Raw genomic sequence first — 17866 nt, forward strand, 5'->3', positions numbered from 1 at the left:
TATACATTGAACAACCACCTTTTTCCCCTTTTTTCAGTGTATATACCAACCATGAGATGAGAGGCTGAGAACCTTGGCGGCCCACTCGACCGACCCTATGGCAGCCATATGCTCATTTTATAACTAATGACTGTACATTGAGATTGTATGGATCCAGTAGGCTGAGGGAATACACGTAGATCGGTTCACCGTATTGTAACCACTTTACATTACTGTTACAAGATCAGGCAGGCTTGAAAGTTCGCCAAACCTATACATTTTTGAGATTTCAGCATTCTTCTGTCTTTATCAGGACCTGAGCCAGTACAGACACTGCTTCTGGCCTGTCCCACCAAGTCCAACGGCAGAGTGTACAGACACAAGTGAGGGGGGTCTAGGTGAGTAAAATTCTATAATTCACTTTTGCAAGTAAACTAATGAGACTGTTTGCAACTAGAAACTTTGTTCCAGAACCAGCAGGTTCAGGATCTGCTCATTCCGCTCAGCTGTCACCCAGCTCAGCTCTGCACGTGCTATACTACTGTGATTATATCAGACCCACAGTGTATACATGTTCATACTGCTTATTCATAATAATTAATACTTATACCACAGTTATACCTCTGCCTATATTGTATTTTACACTTTACGTTAGATAGATAGATAGATAGATAGATAGATAGATAGATAGATAGATAGATAGATAGATAGATAGATAGATAGATAGATAGATAGATAGATAGATACTTTATTTATCCCCTAGGGAAAATTCATGTGTCCATCAGCTCATTGTTTATAATAATAATAATAACAGCTAATGATAAATAAACAATAATAATTAGTCCACATCCTTTTGCTGAGTTGTTGTATCGCCTGATGGCAGTGGGAACAAAGGATCTCCTAAACCTCTCTGTTCTGCAGCGGAGTGAGATGAGATCTTTGCTGCACCTGTAGATGCATCTCTGTCCTGCCAAAATGAGGAAAAAGAGCCAGCTCTGCCCCTTCCAGTAGATGGCATCCGTGTTCAGGGAACAGTCCTAGTTTACTGTCTGGGTGAACACCTAGGTATTTATAAGTGTGCACCACCACAATCCCTCAAATGTTGACTGGCTGAGAGGTGGGCCTAGACCTCTTAGAATTGATGACCATCTCCTTGGTCTAACAGGTGTTCAAAAGGAGGCAGTTCCTGTTGCTCCATTCACTGAAGGCCATCATCAGATCCCTGTGCCCATTCCTGATACATGCCACAATAGCTGTGTCATCCGAGTATTTCTGGATGTGGCAAGATTCAGAGTTGTATTTAAAGTCCACTGTATACAGGGTGAACAGGAACAGAGCCAGAATAGTCCCCTATGGAGCCCCAGTGCTGCTCATCACTGTCCCAGAGACACAGGCACCCAGCCTGACGTACTGTGGTCATCTTGTCAGGTAATCCACAATCCAGGACGTGAAGCAGGGATCCACCCCTATCCCTTCCAGCTTGTCTTTAAGGATGGGGGGTTGGATGGTGTTAAATGCACTTGAAAAATCTAAGAACATAATCCTCATATAACCACCTACTGTAAAGGATGGTATTATCTGTTGTAGTAAATTTTCACTAAAATATACAATGCATTATAAATATACTGAATATTAAATTTACATAATCCAATGGAATAACTATACTCACAACTGAGGTTAGATTTGTGAGTGAACCAGCTTTTACTGACGTAAGATTGTTACAGAATGGAACCTGTAAAAAAAAAAAAAAAGTAAAAGAAAAAATGGTCTGAAGGCCTTGGGAGCAATGGTGTTGGAGTAGCAGCCGTAGCGAGGCCCAGATTGAGGATAAACGAGGGCCTTAGTTTTTATGGTGGTGGAGAGGCTCTTGGATGCCTGGTCATACCTTGGCACAGGAGTCTTAGATAGGGTGGACGAGGTTCTTCCGGACACCTGGTCCTACTATGCTACCCTGGAAGACCTGGTTTGGAGAATTCCACACAGGGCTGGACATCATTGCTCCCTGTTACTTTTCAGGACGTAGCCACTTGTGCTCCACCCTCACCTCCTCCGCTGTAAAGGACAGGAGAATTGACCCAGTGAGGAGGGAGATGCAGCTGTCGTGTCAGGTTGTGAAGGAGATGCCGTAGGAGAAGCTGCAGCTGAAGCAGTGGGGGAGAAAACAGGTGAGGCTGTGTCACACCTGTTGTAGAACAGGTTGAACTCATTGGCCTTGTCCACATCATCTGATGTTGCCACCTCTCTGCTGTTGTTGTGCTGTAGCCTCCTCTCTACTTTCCTTTTGAAGTTCTCCGCCGCGCGCTTTAATCTCCTCTTCAGCTCATGTTGGACATACCTGAGCTTCTCCCTGTCTCCATCCCTGAAGGTCTCCTTTTTCTAGTTGAGGAGGGTCTTGATGTTACTGGTGATCCAGGATTTGTTGTTTGGAAAGCAGTGTACAGTCCTTGCTGGTATTACAGTGTCCATACAGAAGTTAATGTAGTCCGTGGTACATTCAACCATTCTTTCAAGGGCAGGATCCTTGCTCATTTTCCTGTGACTCCAACAGTACATTCCAATCTGTGCACTCAAAACAGTCATTTAGAGATTCACTGGCCTCTGGGGTCCAGTGCCTGAATGAGCGGGTGGTTGCAGCCTGCCTCAGTACACAGGGTTTGTAGAAAGGCTGAAGAAAAACCAGATTATGATATGATCTGCCAAGTAGTGGAGAGATCTGAAGCACTGTAGGCCCTTCTTGACATTTGCATACAACAGATCAAGTGTCTTATTTTCCCTTGTGGGACAGTCAACATAGAGTGAAGCCAGTCAGGTGAGAAGTGAGAGTGTCATGGTTAAAATTCCCGTGCATCAGGGTGCTGGGTCGCAACAGTCTCATGAATGACATCACACATGACTACAGGCTCTGTACGTAGTTAAATGTAAACAACAATGGCAACAATCTGAGAGCACTGTCTCGGTACATAGTACGGTCTAAGGCCAACTGCCTACAGTTCAATATCCCAACAGTGTACATTATTTTCTCCATCGCCATATGAAACAATGATGTACGATAAAAAATGTCAATCGACAAAAAATATACTAATATAAACAAATATATTGCAATAAAAAACTACAAGCTATGCAGACTTGTTGCCACTTGTTGCAAGCGCATCATTCAAATCATATTTGTACTACTCTCTATTGTTTATTGGTTATATAGTGTATACATTGAATTCTTATTATACCTCTAGTTGTTTACTCTTAATTTCCTTGAATTTACATTTCAAAATAGTCATGTTACCAGTGTTCACTTAAGCAATATCACATAAGAGAGAGTGATGTTAATGAGTGAATATCACAGACAATAACAGCCGTCTCCTCCTTGAACCGTCACCTTACCGTGGTGGAGAAGTTTGAGAGCCCTAATGACCCTAGGAGCTATGTTGTCGGGGGCATTTTGCCCCTGGTAGGGTCTCCCAAGGCAGATTGGTCCTAGGTGAAGGGCCAGACGAAGAACGGTTCAGAAGATCCTAATGATGAGAAATATCAGCCAGCGAGTACCCAGCCCGGAGGGACACCGGGGCCCCGCCCTGGAGCCAGGCCTGGGGTTGGGGCCCGTGGGCGAGCACCTGGTGGCCGGGCCTTGGCCAATGGGGCCCGGCCGGGCCCAGCCCGAACCGGCTACATGGGTTCGTCTCCCAGTGGGCTCACCACCTGCAGGAAGAGTCAGCGGGATCCGGAGCATTGTGGATTGGGCAGCAGACCAAGGCGGGGGCCTTGGCGGTCCGATCCTTGGTTACGGAAACTGGTTTTTGGAACATGGAACGTCACCTCTCTGGCGGGGAAGGAGCGGGAGCTTGTGGAAGAGGTTGAGCGATACCGGCTAGATATAGTCGGCCTCACCTTGACACATAGCGTCGGCTCTTTGCTGGAGTTGCTCCGGGTGAGAGGCGGAGGGCCGGGGTGGGCTTTTTGGTGTCCCCCAGGCTCTCTGCGTGTATGTTGGAGTTTACCCCAGTGGATGAAAGGGTTGCGTCCCTGCGCCTCCGGGTCGGGGATCGGGTTCTGACTGTTGTCGGTGCTTATGCGCGGAACAGCAGTTCAGACTACCCACCTTTTTTGGAGTCCTTGGGACGGGTGCTGGAAAGTGCCCCGAAAGGGGACTCCATTGTCCTATTGGGAGACTTCAACGCTCACGTGGGCAATGACAGCGTGACCTGGAAGGGTGTGGTGGGGAGGAACGGCCTGCCCGATCTGAACCCGAGCGGCGTTCAGTTATTGGACTTCTGTGCTAGTCACAGCTTGGCCATAACTAACACCATGTTCAAACATAAGGATGTCCACAGGTGCACTTGGCACCAGGACACCCTAGGTCGCCGGTCTATGATCGACTTTGTAGTCGTATCATCAGACCTGCGGCCGCATGTTTTGGACACTCGGGTGAAGAGAGGAGCAGAGTTGTCAACCGACCACCACCTGGTGATGAGTTGGATCAGATGGCGGGGGAAGACGCCGCGCAGACCTGGCAGGCCCAAACGGGTTGTGAGGGTCTGCTGGGAAAACCTGGCGGAAGAACCCGTCAAGATGATTTTCAACGCACACCTCCGGCAGAGTTTCGATCGCGTCCCGAGGGCAGTGGGGGACATTGAGTCCGAATGGGCCTTGTTCCGCTCTGCTATTGTTGAGGCGGCTGTTGCAAGCTGCGGCCGCAAGGTAGCTGGGGCCAGTCGTGGCGGTAACCCCCGTACCCGCTGGTGGACACCAGGGGTGGGGGAAGCCGTCAGGCTGAAGAAGGAGGCCTACAGGGCGTGGTTGGCCTGTGGGTCTCAGGAATCAGCTGACTGGTACCGGCGGGCCAAGCGGAGTGCAGCCGCGGCAGTTGCTGAGGCAAAAACTCGGACGTGGGAGGAGTTCGGTGAGACAATGGAGGAAGACTATCGATCGGCTCCAAAAAGGTTCTGGCAAACCGTCTGGCGCCTCAGGGGGGGAAGGCGGCAATTCGCTCACTCTGTTTACAGTGGGGGCAGGGAGTTGCTGACGTCAACTGAGGATATAGTCGGACGGTGGAAGGAATACTTTGAGGAGCTCCTCAATCCCTCCAACACGTGGAGGAAACAGAGCCAAGAGACCTGGGGATGGATGATCTAATCTCCGGGGCAGAAGTCGCCGAGGTAGTGAAACAACTGTGTGGTGGCAGAGCCCCGGGGGTTGATGAGATCCGCCCTGGGTATCTCAAGGCTCTGGATGTTGTAGGACTGTCTTGGTTGACACGCCTCTGCAACATTGCGTGGACATCGGGGGCAGTGCCTATGGACTGGGAAACCGGGGTGGTGGTCCCCATCTTTAAGAAGGGTGACTAGAGGGTGTGTTCCAACTACCGGGGAATTACACTTCTCAGCCTCCCTGGTAAGGTACTGGAAAAGAGGGTCCGGTCGATAGTTGAACCTCAGATCGAGGAGGAGCAATGTGGTTTTCGTCCTGGGCGTGGAACTGTGGACCAGCTCTTTACCCTAGCTAGGGTGCTGGAGGGAGCATGGGAGTTTGCCAATCCAGTCCACATGTGTTTTGTGGATTTGGAGAAGGCTTACGACCGTGTTCCCAGGGGCTCCCTGTGGGGGGCACTCCGGGAGTATGGGGTGGATGGCCCCTTGTTAGTGGCCATTAAGTCCCTGTACCAAAGGAGTGTGAGTCTGGTTCGCGTAGCCGGCAGTAAGTCGGACCTGTTCCCGGTGGGGGTTGGACTCCGCCAGGGCTGCCCTTTGTCACTGGTTCTGTTCATAACTTTTATGGACAGAATTTCTAGGCGCAGCCGGGTGGTGGACGGGTTTGGGTTCGGTGGCGGGAGCATCTCATCTCTCGGCTTTTTGCGGATGATGTGGTCCTCCTATCTTCATCGAGCGCCGACCTTCAGCTCTCGCTTGGGCGGTTCGCGGCCGAGTGTGAAGCGGCTGGGATGAAGATCAGCAACTCCAAGTCGAACGTCGAATAGAAGACGAATAACAGCCGTGCTGATACTGAAAACAACATCACAACCTTGAGTGTGTTATTGCTTTTATACAACAGTTCTACGAGCACCATATTAGTTAAATAATCAACAACAGATTATGATTTGTTTGTTTATTTGGCAACACCAACATAAATAGTTCCGCAACTGGACTGGTACTGGACTGTTGTTAAGCAACACTTAAACATTTTCCTTAACTGCGCAGTGCACACTAGCTTGCTACTTTGTCTACATGTTACCTCAGGAGTGCGCCGAAGTAACCAGGCTTCTTCCATTCATCCTCTTCTGATTAAGTTCAAATGTTATTTCTGGAAATACAATGCTCAAAAAAATTAAGGGAACACTTAAATCACATATTGGATCTTGATGAACAAATTATTCAAGTTAAAAATCTTTACTGATGTACATTGTTGAGAACAAAATGACATGACAACCGTCAATGGAAACAAAAATCATCAACCCATTGAAGGCTGGATTCACAATAATACTGAAAATCAAGGTTAAAAATTCAAATCACAGACTGATCCAACTTGCGTGAATTTCATCATGGTGACTCACAATGTGACTCAGTAGTTATGTATGGCCCCCACGTGCCTGTATGCACTCCCAACAATGTCTGGGCATGCTCCTTATGAGTCTGCATTGTGTCCTGGGCAATCTCCTCCCAGACCTGGATCAGGGCATCATTGAGCTCTTGTACAGTCTGTGGCGGTGCTTGGCAGGGTCAGATGCACTGATACATAACGTCCCATAGGTGCTCAGTTGGATTTAGGTCAGGGGAACGTGAGGGCCATTCACTGGCATCAAATCCTTTGTCATTCAGGAACTGCCTACACACTCTGGCCACATGAGGCCAGGCAGTGTCCTGCACCAGGAGGAACCCAGGGCCCACTGCACCAGCGTAAGGTCTGACAATCCCTCTGAGGATTTCTTCCCAGTACCTAACAACAGTCAGGATACTGTTGGCTATGATATGGAGGTCTGTGCGACCCTCCAAGGATATGCCTTGCTAGACCATCGCCCACCACCAAACTGGTCAAGCTGGATGATGTTACAGGCAGCATAATGTTCACCACGGCGTCTCCAGACTCTTTCGTTCCTGTCACGTGCTCAAACTGAACCTGCTCTCATCTGTGAAGAGAACTGGTTGCCAATGGCGGACCTGCCAATTCTGGTGTTCTCTTGTGAATGCCAATCGAGCTGAACCCTCATGGAGTCCGTTTCTGACCGTTAAGTCAGAAAGATGCACACCAGTAGCCTGCTGGAGGTCATTTTGTAGGGCTCTGGCAGTGTTCCTCCTGTTCCTCCTCGCATAAAGGAGAAGGTACCAGTCCTGCTGCTGGGTTGCTGCCCTTCTGTGGCCTTGTTCAGCTCTCCTCATGTAATTGGCTCATCTCCTGGTATCACCTCAATGCTTTTGAGACTGTGCTGGGAGACACAGCAAACCTTCTTGCGCACGCATGGATGTACCATCCTGGAGGAGCTGGACTACCTTTGCAACCCTGATTGGGCTGCAGGTACCGCCTCATGCTAGTCAGGAGGGATAAGTAGAGAACAATTGTCTGTGGTCCCCACAAGCAAAACCATTCCCTTTTTGGGAGTTGTCTTGCTTTTGCCTCTCCATTGCACCTGTTGTCACTTTCATTTGCACCAAAGATGAAAGATTGATAGGTTAACTGACTTGGTCTTATACTGTGATGATTAAGTGTTATAACAAATATTGTCCATACTGTGATCTTTTGCACATCCCCTAATCACTACCTTTTTTTACATCCTGCCCAGCAGGAGTTTTGTCATTCTAAAACACTTTTGTACATAGTTATAGTATTTTTGTGTAGTATTTTTTTCATTGTTTTATTTTTTATATATGTGTAGCGTTAACGCCATATTTTAGGATTTACTCTCATTGAAATGGGGCACCAGTCCTCTAGGAGGACAACAATGAATTATTTCATTGCCAAATTTATCAATCTCATATCGGAAGCCATGACTTCTCAATTCAATGGATCTCCAGTCTCTACGTCAAAAGAATACAACAGGACAACAACTGGGTGTAAATAAAGGAGTTTATTTAACTAAACTACTATCTACAGAGTAAATGGAAGGTGTAATAATCATAAAGATGAAAATAATAAGGAAATGAGCAGTGCGATGAGTTGGCAATAGTGGGAGAGGATATGTTATGGCTATACACTATGGCTATACAGCTAATGATACTACATCTATGAATTAGGTTTGATGATTAAATATTGCTATATTTCGACATCAACCCAGTCATGAGCAGAGTGTTAAGACCGGCCTACTGTGAGTTGCGCTGTAGCTGAAGACCCTCGGCTGGAACCCAGGTGGCTGTGGTTGCCGTGGTAACCCTGGAGACGCGGGATCTAGGTGGATTCTCCTGGAGGCCGTGTCCCGTTATCACGATGATGGATTCTGCCGGTGTCTCAGCTGTTCAGCTCTGGTGGAGTTTGCCAGGAGACTTTCTGTCTTGGGCACTCTTAATTTGTGCTCGGCTTCTCTGCAGGCGGTCGTGCAGATGTTATCTGCTGGTGTCTCTTGCGGGTTGATGCGAAATAAACTCTAATGCTCTTCACTTTGGCTGGATAACTTTAGAGGAGTCTGGCGTTGACCAGATGACTCTAAAGTTGTCAAAATCTTCAAAAGGAAAACTTGATGATTAAAAGTTACAAAATTACTTTGAGGCACTTCTGTTGCTTTGGTTCAGTTGGTCTTGACTTGGCTTATAAAAATAAAAGATCGTGCATGTAGACAAAAATCATGTTACTTGGAGCTTGTGGTAAAGAAAAATAAAAGATGCGAAAAGTGCAAAAATGACTAAGAGCCATGAGTTTGTGGCTAACAGCTTAGAGCTAAGAGTTTACATGGCTACAGAGCCGGGCTTTGAGCCGGGACTCTGAGCTTTGAGCAAAGATCTCAGCTTCTAGTTTCTGCATCGTTCCTCGCTTCTCGCATCTTCTTGTCGTTAGGCATTTGCTTTTGGCTTTTGGCTTTTTTTGGCTTAGGCTTTTGGCAATGTGTGAATTGTTCACGACTGTTTTATCCCCTGGGGGCTGGCGCATGTTTCATGGGCACCACCCATCTTCTGTGTTTCCACTTGGAGAAGAGAGTAATTTTCCACTGAATTTTGGATAATTTAAATCCAGAGTTTACTTATAAACTTGCACATCCATCTTCCACCATGACCACAAAACATTAAGTGAAATAACATATAAAATTATTTGCGCTAATAATGGCAGAGAGGAGTACATTCTGGATGTCATGTAGTGTGTTACCTTGTGTGAAGGATGCTGACAGTATGGTCACATGAAGGAGATTGTCTTAAAATCTACATGTTACATTTCAAACATTCTATGGGATAGAAGTTTGGGATTGAACTATTACATAGAAACATCTCATGAGCAACAGAACAGTTAGATATTTAATTTTACATTCTTCCTTAGATCTGTGTCTGTGAAGAGTGTTCTGCTGGTCACTACCCTGGATTGGAATGTGGGTTGTAGTTTATGACTCTTATCTAGAGAGGGACAGAGGAAGGGAGGTTGGTGTGTGTGTCCATGCATGGCACAGACAGGCCAGGATTCACACCTTAGTGTTAATCAGTCCTTTTGTTGTTACAGGTCCTATACAAGAAACAATCAAATATCATTAGACAAAGTCTTATTGTTACAAACTGGAGATTTTGCCTATATTCTCCAGTTGTCTGGTGTCCATTGGTTGATCCTCTGGAGCTGACCCTTTGACCTTTGGTCTGGTTCTGTGTCATTTGGACATGCTAAAAGCATGGTCTGTTTGTGGAAGAGGGGTCCTTTGTCTCCATTTCCTATCAATTTGATAGTTTGATGATGGAAAGAGTCGCAAAGTGTCAATTGTGGGTCCGTAACTCTGCATGTCCTTATAATGAACTTCCTTTATGGCATGTGACTGATGCCAGGCCACGCATGTACGCTACATATGTATCTATATATATATATTTATCTTTTTGACTGTTGCAGTATTTTACCTTTTTATTGTTTTTTTCATATAAATACGTTAATTGTATACAGCAGCAAAACACCAAACCAAATGTCTTGTAAGTGAAAACCCACCTGGCCTAAGCCTTATTTTTTCCGACTCTGCCTTTGTGATGATGTCATCATCCCTTCCTCATGCTGCTATAGCCTGCCAAGGACCACCCATGTGTATGGGTATGTTGGTTGGATTGGTTGGATATGTTTGTTTTTGCATGTACAGTATATTAGTTGCTATCCTTCAATTATTTCTGGCTTGATTGTTTTACATGTATATATTAGTTGTTTTTGCTTTTATTACTCCTGATTTGATGTGTGCATGCTTATTATATGCTTTTTGGGATTGTTTTCAATCATTTTTGGATTGTATGGTTTTTTGTACACCCAACTGAATGTGTTGTAGAGCGTGGACAATTAACCTGATTGAATACTAGAACCTCCAGTCATCGGTCTGGAGTAGTAGAGCGGGGGGCCAATCAGCCTACAGGAAGTGGCGCTGCAGGGGGGAACTGCAGGTGGGATGAAGTTTCAAACACCTTGAAGACGCAAGTTTGTGGCAAGAAGCCAGTCTGAGTGAGACGCGACTGATGCTGGATTGCTGACTGCAAACTATTGCTGGGAGAACCCACTGCACACCGGTTGAAGGAGGCAGGCATTTTATATCTACTGACCAGAATCTACAGTACTGGGCGGAGGCTGGAGCAGACCCACCCCTTTTCAACACCAAATAATTATTTGTCAGTTGTCACTCAAATGAGTTACACTGTCAAGTTTGTTTACATCAGATAGGCATGTTGTGGACAGTGCTGTGCATGAACACCCTAAATGAGCACCATTCATTGAATACCTTCAATTTTGTGAACAATGAAGACTAAATGTTTCTGATGGCATCTAATGAATATGAGTGTCGTTCTCTCTGGTAAGAGTTTACAATGCTCACACACCAGCAGACGGCAGTAGTGAACCAAAACGCTCTTTGCCAACTGCCAAAAAACAGCAACAGAAGGAGAACTGTGTTTTGGTTTTTCGGCTGCACACAAGGGTTTACAGCATATGTCAAGTGTGTAGGGCAGGCCATACAAATAGCACAGACTGGTGCTACTGGAGTCAGTTTGTATTAACATTTTAAGGATTCTTATTAACAACTCAGTGCAGACTCCAATAATAAAAATCTCACTGCCTGGTCTGAATAATAGTCATGTCAATAATGAATTTGAAATGACACATCAAGTTGTAGCTTCCAATCAGTCTCCTTCAAATATCTTTGAGTGAATGATGATCACAAGAAACCATTAAAAAAGGGTAAGACCATTAACTTTTGGTCACAAAGTTCCTCCACCTGAGTCAAACTTACAGCATATAAATACAATACACAACACATTCACACAATGTCCATATGCGGACCAGCCATGTACTAGGTTTTCGCCTAGTCTTGTTTAACTGTAATTTATATCAGGATTATAAAAGCTCAGCTGAAAAATGTCAGTCAGGCCAAAACAGTTAAGACTGCGTTAATCCTAAAGCAATCTACATCTATTTTGTATACTATATATGGATATGTAGTATATACTAATAAGTATATACTAACCTCCACAAAAATAACTTTAGAGTGACAGAGTTAAAATAGTCTGAGAAGAGCTTTAATCAGCCAACTGAAATCACCTGTGGTAGGGTAGACCATGGGTATGCATGGCTTTTAATAATGCAACTGGCTCACCCAAAGACTTCACCTACTTCCCCACACAGGACAATAATATTATTGTTAAGGTTTAGAGTGGCAAGTCATGATAATTTGATACCACAGATTTTGTTTTGACCCACAGTGTTTTGACCAATAATACTGTTCTATATCATTGCTGAGCAAAAATAACTGACTTCGTGATTGAGTTGTGAGCCACATCATGATTGAAATATCTAAGATACCAGTTGTGTCTGATAGGATTTGTGTCTGTTTTCAGTATATCCTTTATCATAAGTGTCACACAGGACATGAGGGTCTTGCGAATTGTCACCTGGAGTGCCTGAATCCAGCCAATCCTGAGTGAGATGCCTCTTTAACAAGCGATGTCACAATCTTCTCAATCATTTCTGTTAACACGGTGAATGTTGGCTCCACGATGAAGTCAATGAATCCTGCAGGAAACAATATCAATACCAGAGAACTATTCAGTTCGCACCCTCTGCTTATTCTTCTTAATAACAGAAAATGTTAAGATATGAGATGAGAAAAAAACCATCTGAGACAGTGTCAAGTAAAATGTTTTTTGTTTATCCCACCAACATGAATCATCATTCAGGTTTTTGTGTTTTTATTTTAAGGATGTAAACAATTGATTGTGATTTGGTGGCGGTAAACAGGTTACATTAACCAAAGAATTCTAAATATGTATTCCACTGCATTTTAGGTGTTTTAATAACTATTATATTTATTATTAATTACTAGTTGTTTGAATTATTGGTCGGAGCAACACAGAACTTGATCTATTTTAAATTGTTAAAAAACACATACCTTTATTTCTAATCTTGCCGCTGTATTATTTTTGATCATATTTCAGACAAAGGAGTTTTCTAGTCTAGTCCTGTGACAAATCCAGACACGCACAATGTTTGTTTGCTTGTTTCTTTCTTTCTTTCTTTCTTTCTTTCTTTCTTTCTTTCTTTCTTTCTTTCTAAAGGACAATGCAATTTAACCCAGTTCCAATTCAAAGCAAGAAACTGCACAGAGTTTATAGCTATTGCTAATCTTCAACTCAACTTTACGTGTGCAGTGTAATTAAACCACAAAACAAAACAGATATGAAAGTAGAGTACTATAAAAAATACTATAATTGTAATGCATTGATTTTGATGTATAGTCTAAGACCTCCACTCAACCGTCTCCACTAACTCTCTGTTCTACACAAACACTTCTTAAAAACATCTCTCCAATAACAATCTGTTGTGTCATTGAGATCAGAACTGGCAGCTAAGATTAGAGCAAAGTTTTCAGTTTGTTTTTAACTTTGGTTCACACAGGTGCTTCTCTCTAACAAACTTGCTTTTGAAATCTTAAATTAACAGTGCAGATCCAGATCAATACTCACAGGTGATCAGTTATCATTCCTGGATTTATCTTTAAGTCCTGAGCAGGTTCTACAACTCTACCTCACCTGAGGTGATTTTAAGTCCACAGTTTGTACCACTCTATAAACATGATAACTTAATCAAAGCATCAACCAGTTTGGGTTCAGGAGGCGGACACCCTCTCTACATTTAAGATTAGGCTTAAAACTGTCTTCTTTCATAAAGCTTATTGTTAGGACTGGCTCAAGTGAGCCCTGAAACAACCCCTTATTTATGCTGCTATAGGCCAGGACTGCTGGGGTACTCCCATGATGCACTGAGCACTCACCCCCCTTCTCCACATGCATTTCTATCATACTACTTAATGTCATTAACTTTGTATTTCACTCTCCCGCAGTCTGTGCTTCTCCTCTCTCTCTCTGTCCTCATTCTGCATGTATCTCTGACTCATTGGTGCTGTACCATTACTGCTGTTATTATTGATAACACCATTATACCTGTGGGTTTTACTATTATTATTTTCACTATAACAATCGACAATAAACACAGCTGTTCCTGGTCTCTCTCTCTTCTCTCCTCCGCCTGTACCCCCCCTCCTCTTGATCCAACCGGTCAAGGCAGACAGCCGCCCACCCTGAGTCTGAGTCTGTTGGATGTTTCTTCCTGCTAAAAGAGAGTTTTTCCTCTACACTGTCCACTGTCTTCACTTTCCTCTTCAAGTGCTTGCTTATTGCGGGAACTGTTGGGTTACTGTCTATAATATTGTATGGTCTTGACCTTACCCTGTAAAGTGCCTTGAGATAATTTATGTTTTGCACTATACAAAAAAATTTTTATTGAATCTGCAGAAATCACACAAACCTGGCAACTCGTAGCTGCTGCATAGATCTTACTGGTAACACAGAGGGGAGTTAAAATGGTAAGACTGCTTGAGATGGGTAAAAATATTGGTAGGGACATTGATAAGAGCATGAACATACTGTCTGTATCCAAATCTACCCAAACTGGATAAGTTGCATGAAAGTCATGGTCACATCACTAAATTTCCAAACAGGAACACAATGCAAGATCACTTCCCAAAAGACAGAGTACTTTGGATTCAATTACACAGAACTGTGATCTGTGCTGGAATCTGAACTATTCAATGGCTAAACATTATCAGGAGAATCTGTTGGAGTTAAACATGTAAAACTGCTTTAACAAATTTACTTGATAAACAAATACTATGACCCCTGAGTATAAATGTGGGTTTGTGGTGTTGAATATGCTGACATAAAAACTAAATGAATCCCATATTGAGCAGCATTAGTTGTATTAGTGGATCTTACCGATCTGGGATTGGGCCACCATGGTAGATTTGCGGTCACAGAGAGGGGAGAAAGGTAGACCCAGCTCTGCCTCTTTATCACCCTGAAAACAAATTAAGCGACACAAGGTACTGTCAGCACAATTTCACATACACAAAATATCATTATCTTCTTTTGCTCGTTATTTCTTTTTAAATATGAAAATGTCAGTAAGTGATTGCTTATTGACCTGTGCTCTTTGGATACCCCAAACTTTTTAATGCTTTGAACAACAGACCAAGACATGATTGGATAAGGTCTGCAAAGGACTGACACAAATAACAGCTGGCAGAGACTGAAAAACAGGACAATTTGCCCTGAAGGGTGAGAGGGTCTTGCTTAGAAATTGGAAACTAGCAGCCAGAGGTCAAGGTTGCTTTAACTCTTTTAATTAAATTGATAAAAGATTATCAACCGGTAAAGGAAAACAAAAAAGGTTTAATATTTGTATTCTTGTGGATTGTGAGTTCCCCCTTCTTATTAAAAGCTGACTAACACCTTGATTTTGAGTGTACTTTCAAAGACATGATGTCACAAGGCAGCGTTATCGACAGGCAAGTGTGTGGTTATCTGCATTGGTGCAGATGGAGGCATGATTGAAGGTAAGGAATAACCACTGCAACCACCTTTTAGTTTGACCATATGACTGAAAATATATAGTGGCATATGGCAGGCCGTTTGTGTTTGAATGTATTATCATAATTATAAGCACAGAAATAAGGCAAATCACAGTGAGTAAAATGGGGCTTTTAAGGCAGGCCATAGAAATATCAATATGTATGTATCAATTCTTGATACCAAACTTTTTTTTAAAGAAATATTTGATTTGATAAAATTTAAATCTATAAAGTAAGCAACAGCTTTCTATGATGTGTCACTGTTTTCAAACATTATGTAACACTTTTTTTCGAGAGCATGGAGCAGAACTGATACAAGGCCTTGATCCTGATGGATCTCTGTCATCGTCACACCTCGTATTCTCCTTGGTATACACAACTAGTGACAAAAAACTCTCGTATTATTATAATATTTTGAGTTTTTGAGAGGGAGAAAGAAAAGAAGAAAAAAAAGGAAAAGAAGAAAGAAAAAACACATATTTCCCTTTTCTTTTGTTTCCCCCTCTACTTCTTAGGGTCTAGATAGAAAACAAAAAACAGGTACTTGGGGTAGCGAGGTGAGGGAGTCGGGACCATCCATCCATTGGAGAGGCGAGCTCTACTGGGGAGGTGGAAGTTTGTTTTGTTGTGGTCCAGTCACATAGATGGGGAGGTGGGATGTGTTGGTTGGTTTGGTTTTGAATGTTGTACATGAATACAGGGCTGCCCACTGCAGTGGTCAGACTCCTAACCCTTGGGAGGAGGCTGGCCACCAGGTGACAAGACCCTGTCTCCCAACCTGGACAGCTCCCAGACCCTCAAGGAGGGAGCTAGTTCTTTGTGGGGTGCTTCTGTATTTTTTTTCTGTTTTCCCATTGTTCTTTCTACTTTTCAATTATTTCTTCAGTAGGTGTGTCCTCCAAACCTATGTTGAGTATTGATTGGCCAACTTGCCAAAAAAAGGATACTTGCTTTGAATTCATCATTTATGCGCACATAAATAAAAGTTAATAAATAAAGAAAATGAATGATAAAAAAGATAAAGGGATAGAATTTAGGATAAACACAAGAAACTTGTGCTGTAAAAACTGGACCAGACTCAGTGAATAACTCCCTAAGCCCTATGATAACTATTAATTCAGCTACACAGACTAATGAGCAGTGATAACTAACATGTCTTTGGGGTCATCAGGTGGGAACCTCCTTTCACCAGTGTTTCGTCTAGTTGGTCCCACGACACCTCCAGGAGGCTAGACAGTGATCACTGGCGTCCCAGAGTCACTCCCCTAATGCCAGCCATCACTGCTCCTCACACCATGACTATTTTCTCCTTTACCTTGCCTATGCTACCACAAACAACATCATCAACTAGGACAAAACACACCAGCAGATTCAGCAAACAAACTCCCCTAACCGGTTGGAGAAAATGGCAGCCATTTTGAATGAGGGAGGTAGAGTCAGGGAGAGGTGCCTGTTTGGGCTAGCTCTCCCCCGCCGGGTTAGGCTGTGCTCTACCTCCCCCTACTCCCCCACTCTCCAACAACTCACCTAAAACAAACAAACTCGCCTAGACAGTCAGAGACACACTACAAACCAATTCAGAGCAATACAAACAAACCAACTCACCTGAACTAACCGCATGGTCTCAAAGAGGCTCACACAGGCCACACCCTCCACTTAAAAACACTTCCTCTTCCTGGATTTTCTTCCTTGCTTCTCCTAAGAGTCTGTCTATCCTAAGTGCTCCCCCTGCTGGGCCCGGCCACACTACCATTACTTCTTCTAATCCAAATCCACTGACTGGATCTTGCTGGCCTCATACTGACATGTCTTTTAGCTATTTTCCTCACACTCGGCCACTTGCTCCTAGCTCCCTTACCAAAGAGACAACAGACCTTGCTACAAATCCTCTACATCCTACTTTCTACTGGACAAATCCTAACTTTCCATCCTCGCTGCTCTGCTTCTGCCCCTAACTCTACAATACCTGAGCTTTTTCCTTTCATATGCTTCTTCAACTGAAGCCTCCATGGAACAGTCAGCTCTATGAAATATACTTTCATTCTACTCCTAGAACCACAAGACTATGTCAGGCCTTAACTTGTTACTGGCTATTTCCTGGGAACAACAAGCTTCTCCTTAAATCTACCTGCATTTCCCAATCACAAGCATCCTCTAAGCTGCCTTGCCTCCTTGCTGTCTTACCAACTTTCTCTCCCTCTTCGACAAACTTTATTTCAAACTCTCTTTGTTTTAGACCCTCCTAAATTTGCCTGCCTCCGTAGGTCTTCTATTCCTGCAGCCAAGCTTTTTAAAACCTGGTTATGTCGCCACGTGTACTGCCCTTGCGACAGACTAACCTTACAGCCTGACAAAATGTGCTTTAGAGTTGTAGTACCTGAACACAATGCACATAGCTGGTCTCCATTTACCCAGAGTTTTAGGTTCTGGGGAGTTGCAATACATCATATGTTGCCCCTATCAAGAATCTAATGCTACTTTCCTCCATACTCCACAGCTCTTTCCAGCTAAGCTTTTTCTTATCTACACCTTCCCAATTTAACCACTGTCCCTGCTTAGCCTGAGCCACTGCCTTTGCACCCCTTAATATCTCCTCCGTCTACGAACCTGTTCCACCACTAGCTTTTCTCTTTTCCTTGGGAGCTGCTCTCTACCCACACTGGTTTGCCTGGGCCAAGCCCCAAGCCTCCCCGGCCTATTTGGACATTACCCACAATCTCTGTATGCCTGAGCGTTGCTTCTGCCTCCTGCACTGCCATTCTTGGATTCCACTTTCTTCCTTGATTGGGTTTGGAACCACCTTACTGACTACCACATCTTTACTCCCAGATAACAGGAGATCTCTCTCTT

General features: G+C 43.9%; 1 protein-coding gene across 1 annotated transcript in view; it reads right to left on the reverse strand.

Moving 5' to 3' along the window:
• LOC111239302 (calcium/calmodulin-dependent 3',5'-cyclic nucleotide phosphodiesterase 1C-like) overlaps positions 1-17866 on the reverse strand; it is a 207309-nt gene that overhangs the window by 38553 nt on the left and 150890 nt on the right. Inside the window, exons 13-14 of the mRNA XM_022769149.1 lie at positions 14382-14463; positions 12003-12123 (exon numbers count right to left, since the gene is read on the reverse strand). Coding sequence (XP_022624870.1) covers positions 12003-12123; positions 14382-14463 — 203 coding nt within the window. The remainder of the gene's footprint in view (positions 1-12002; positions 12124-14381; positions 14464-17866) is intronic.

The sequence above is a fragment of the Seriola dumerili genome, unplaced genomic scaffold, assembly GCF_002260705.1.
Source record: "Seriola dumerili isolate Sdu_G_001 unplaced genomic scaffold, Sdu_1.0 BDQW01002262.1, whole genome shotgun sequence".
Classification (NCBI taxonomy): Eukaryota; Metazoa; Chordata; class Actinopteri; order Carangiformes; family Carangidae; genus Seriola; species Seriola dumerili.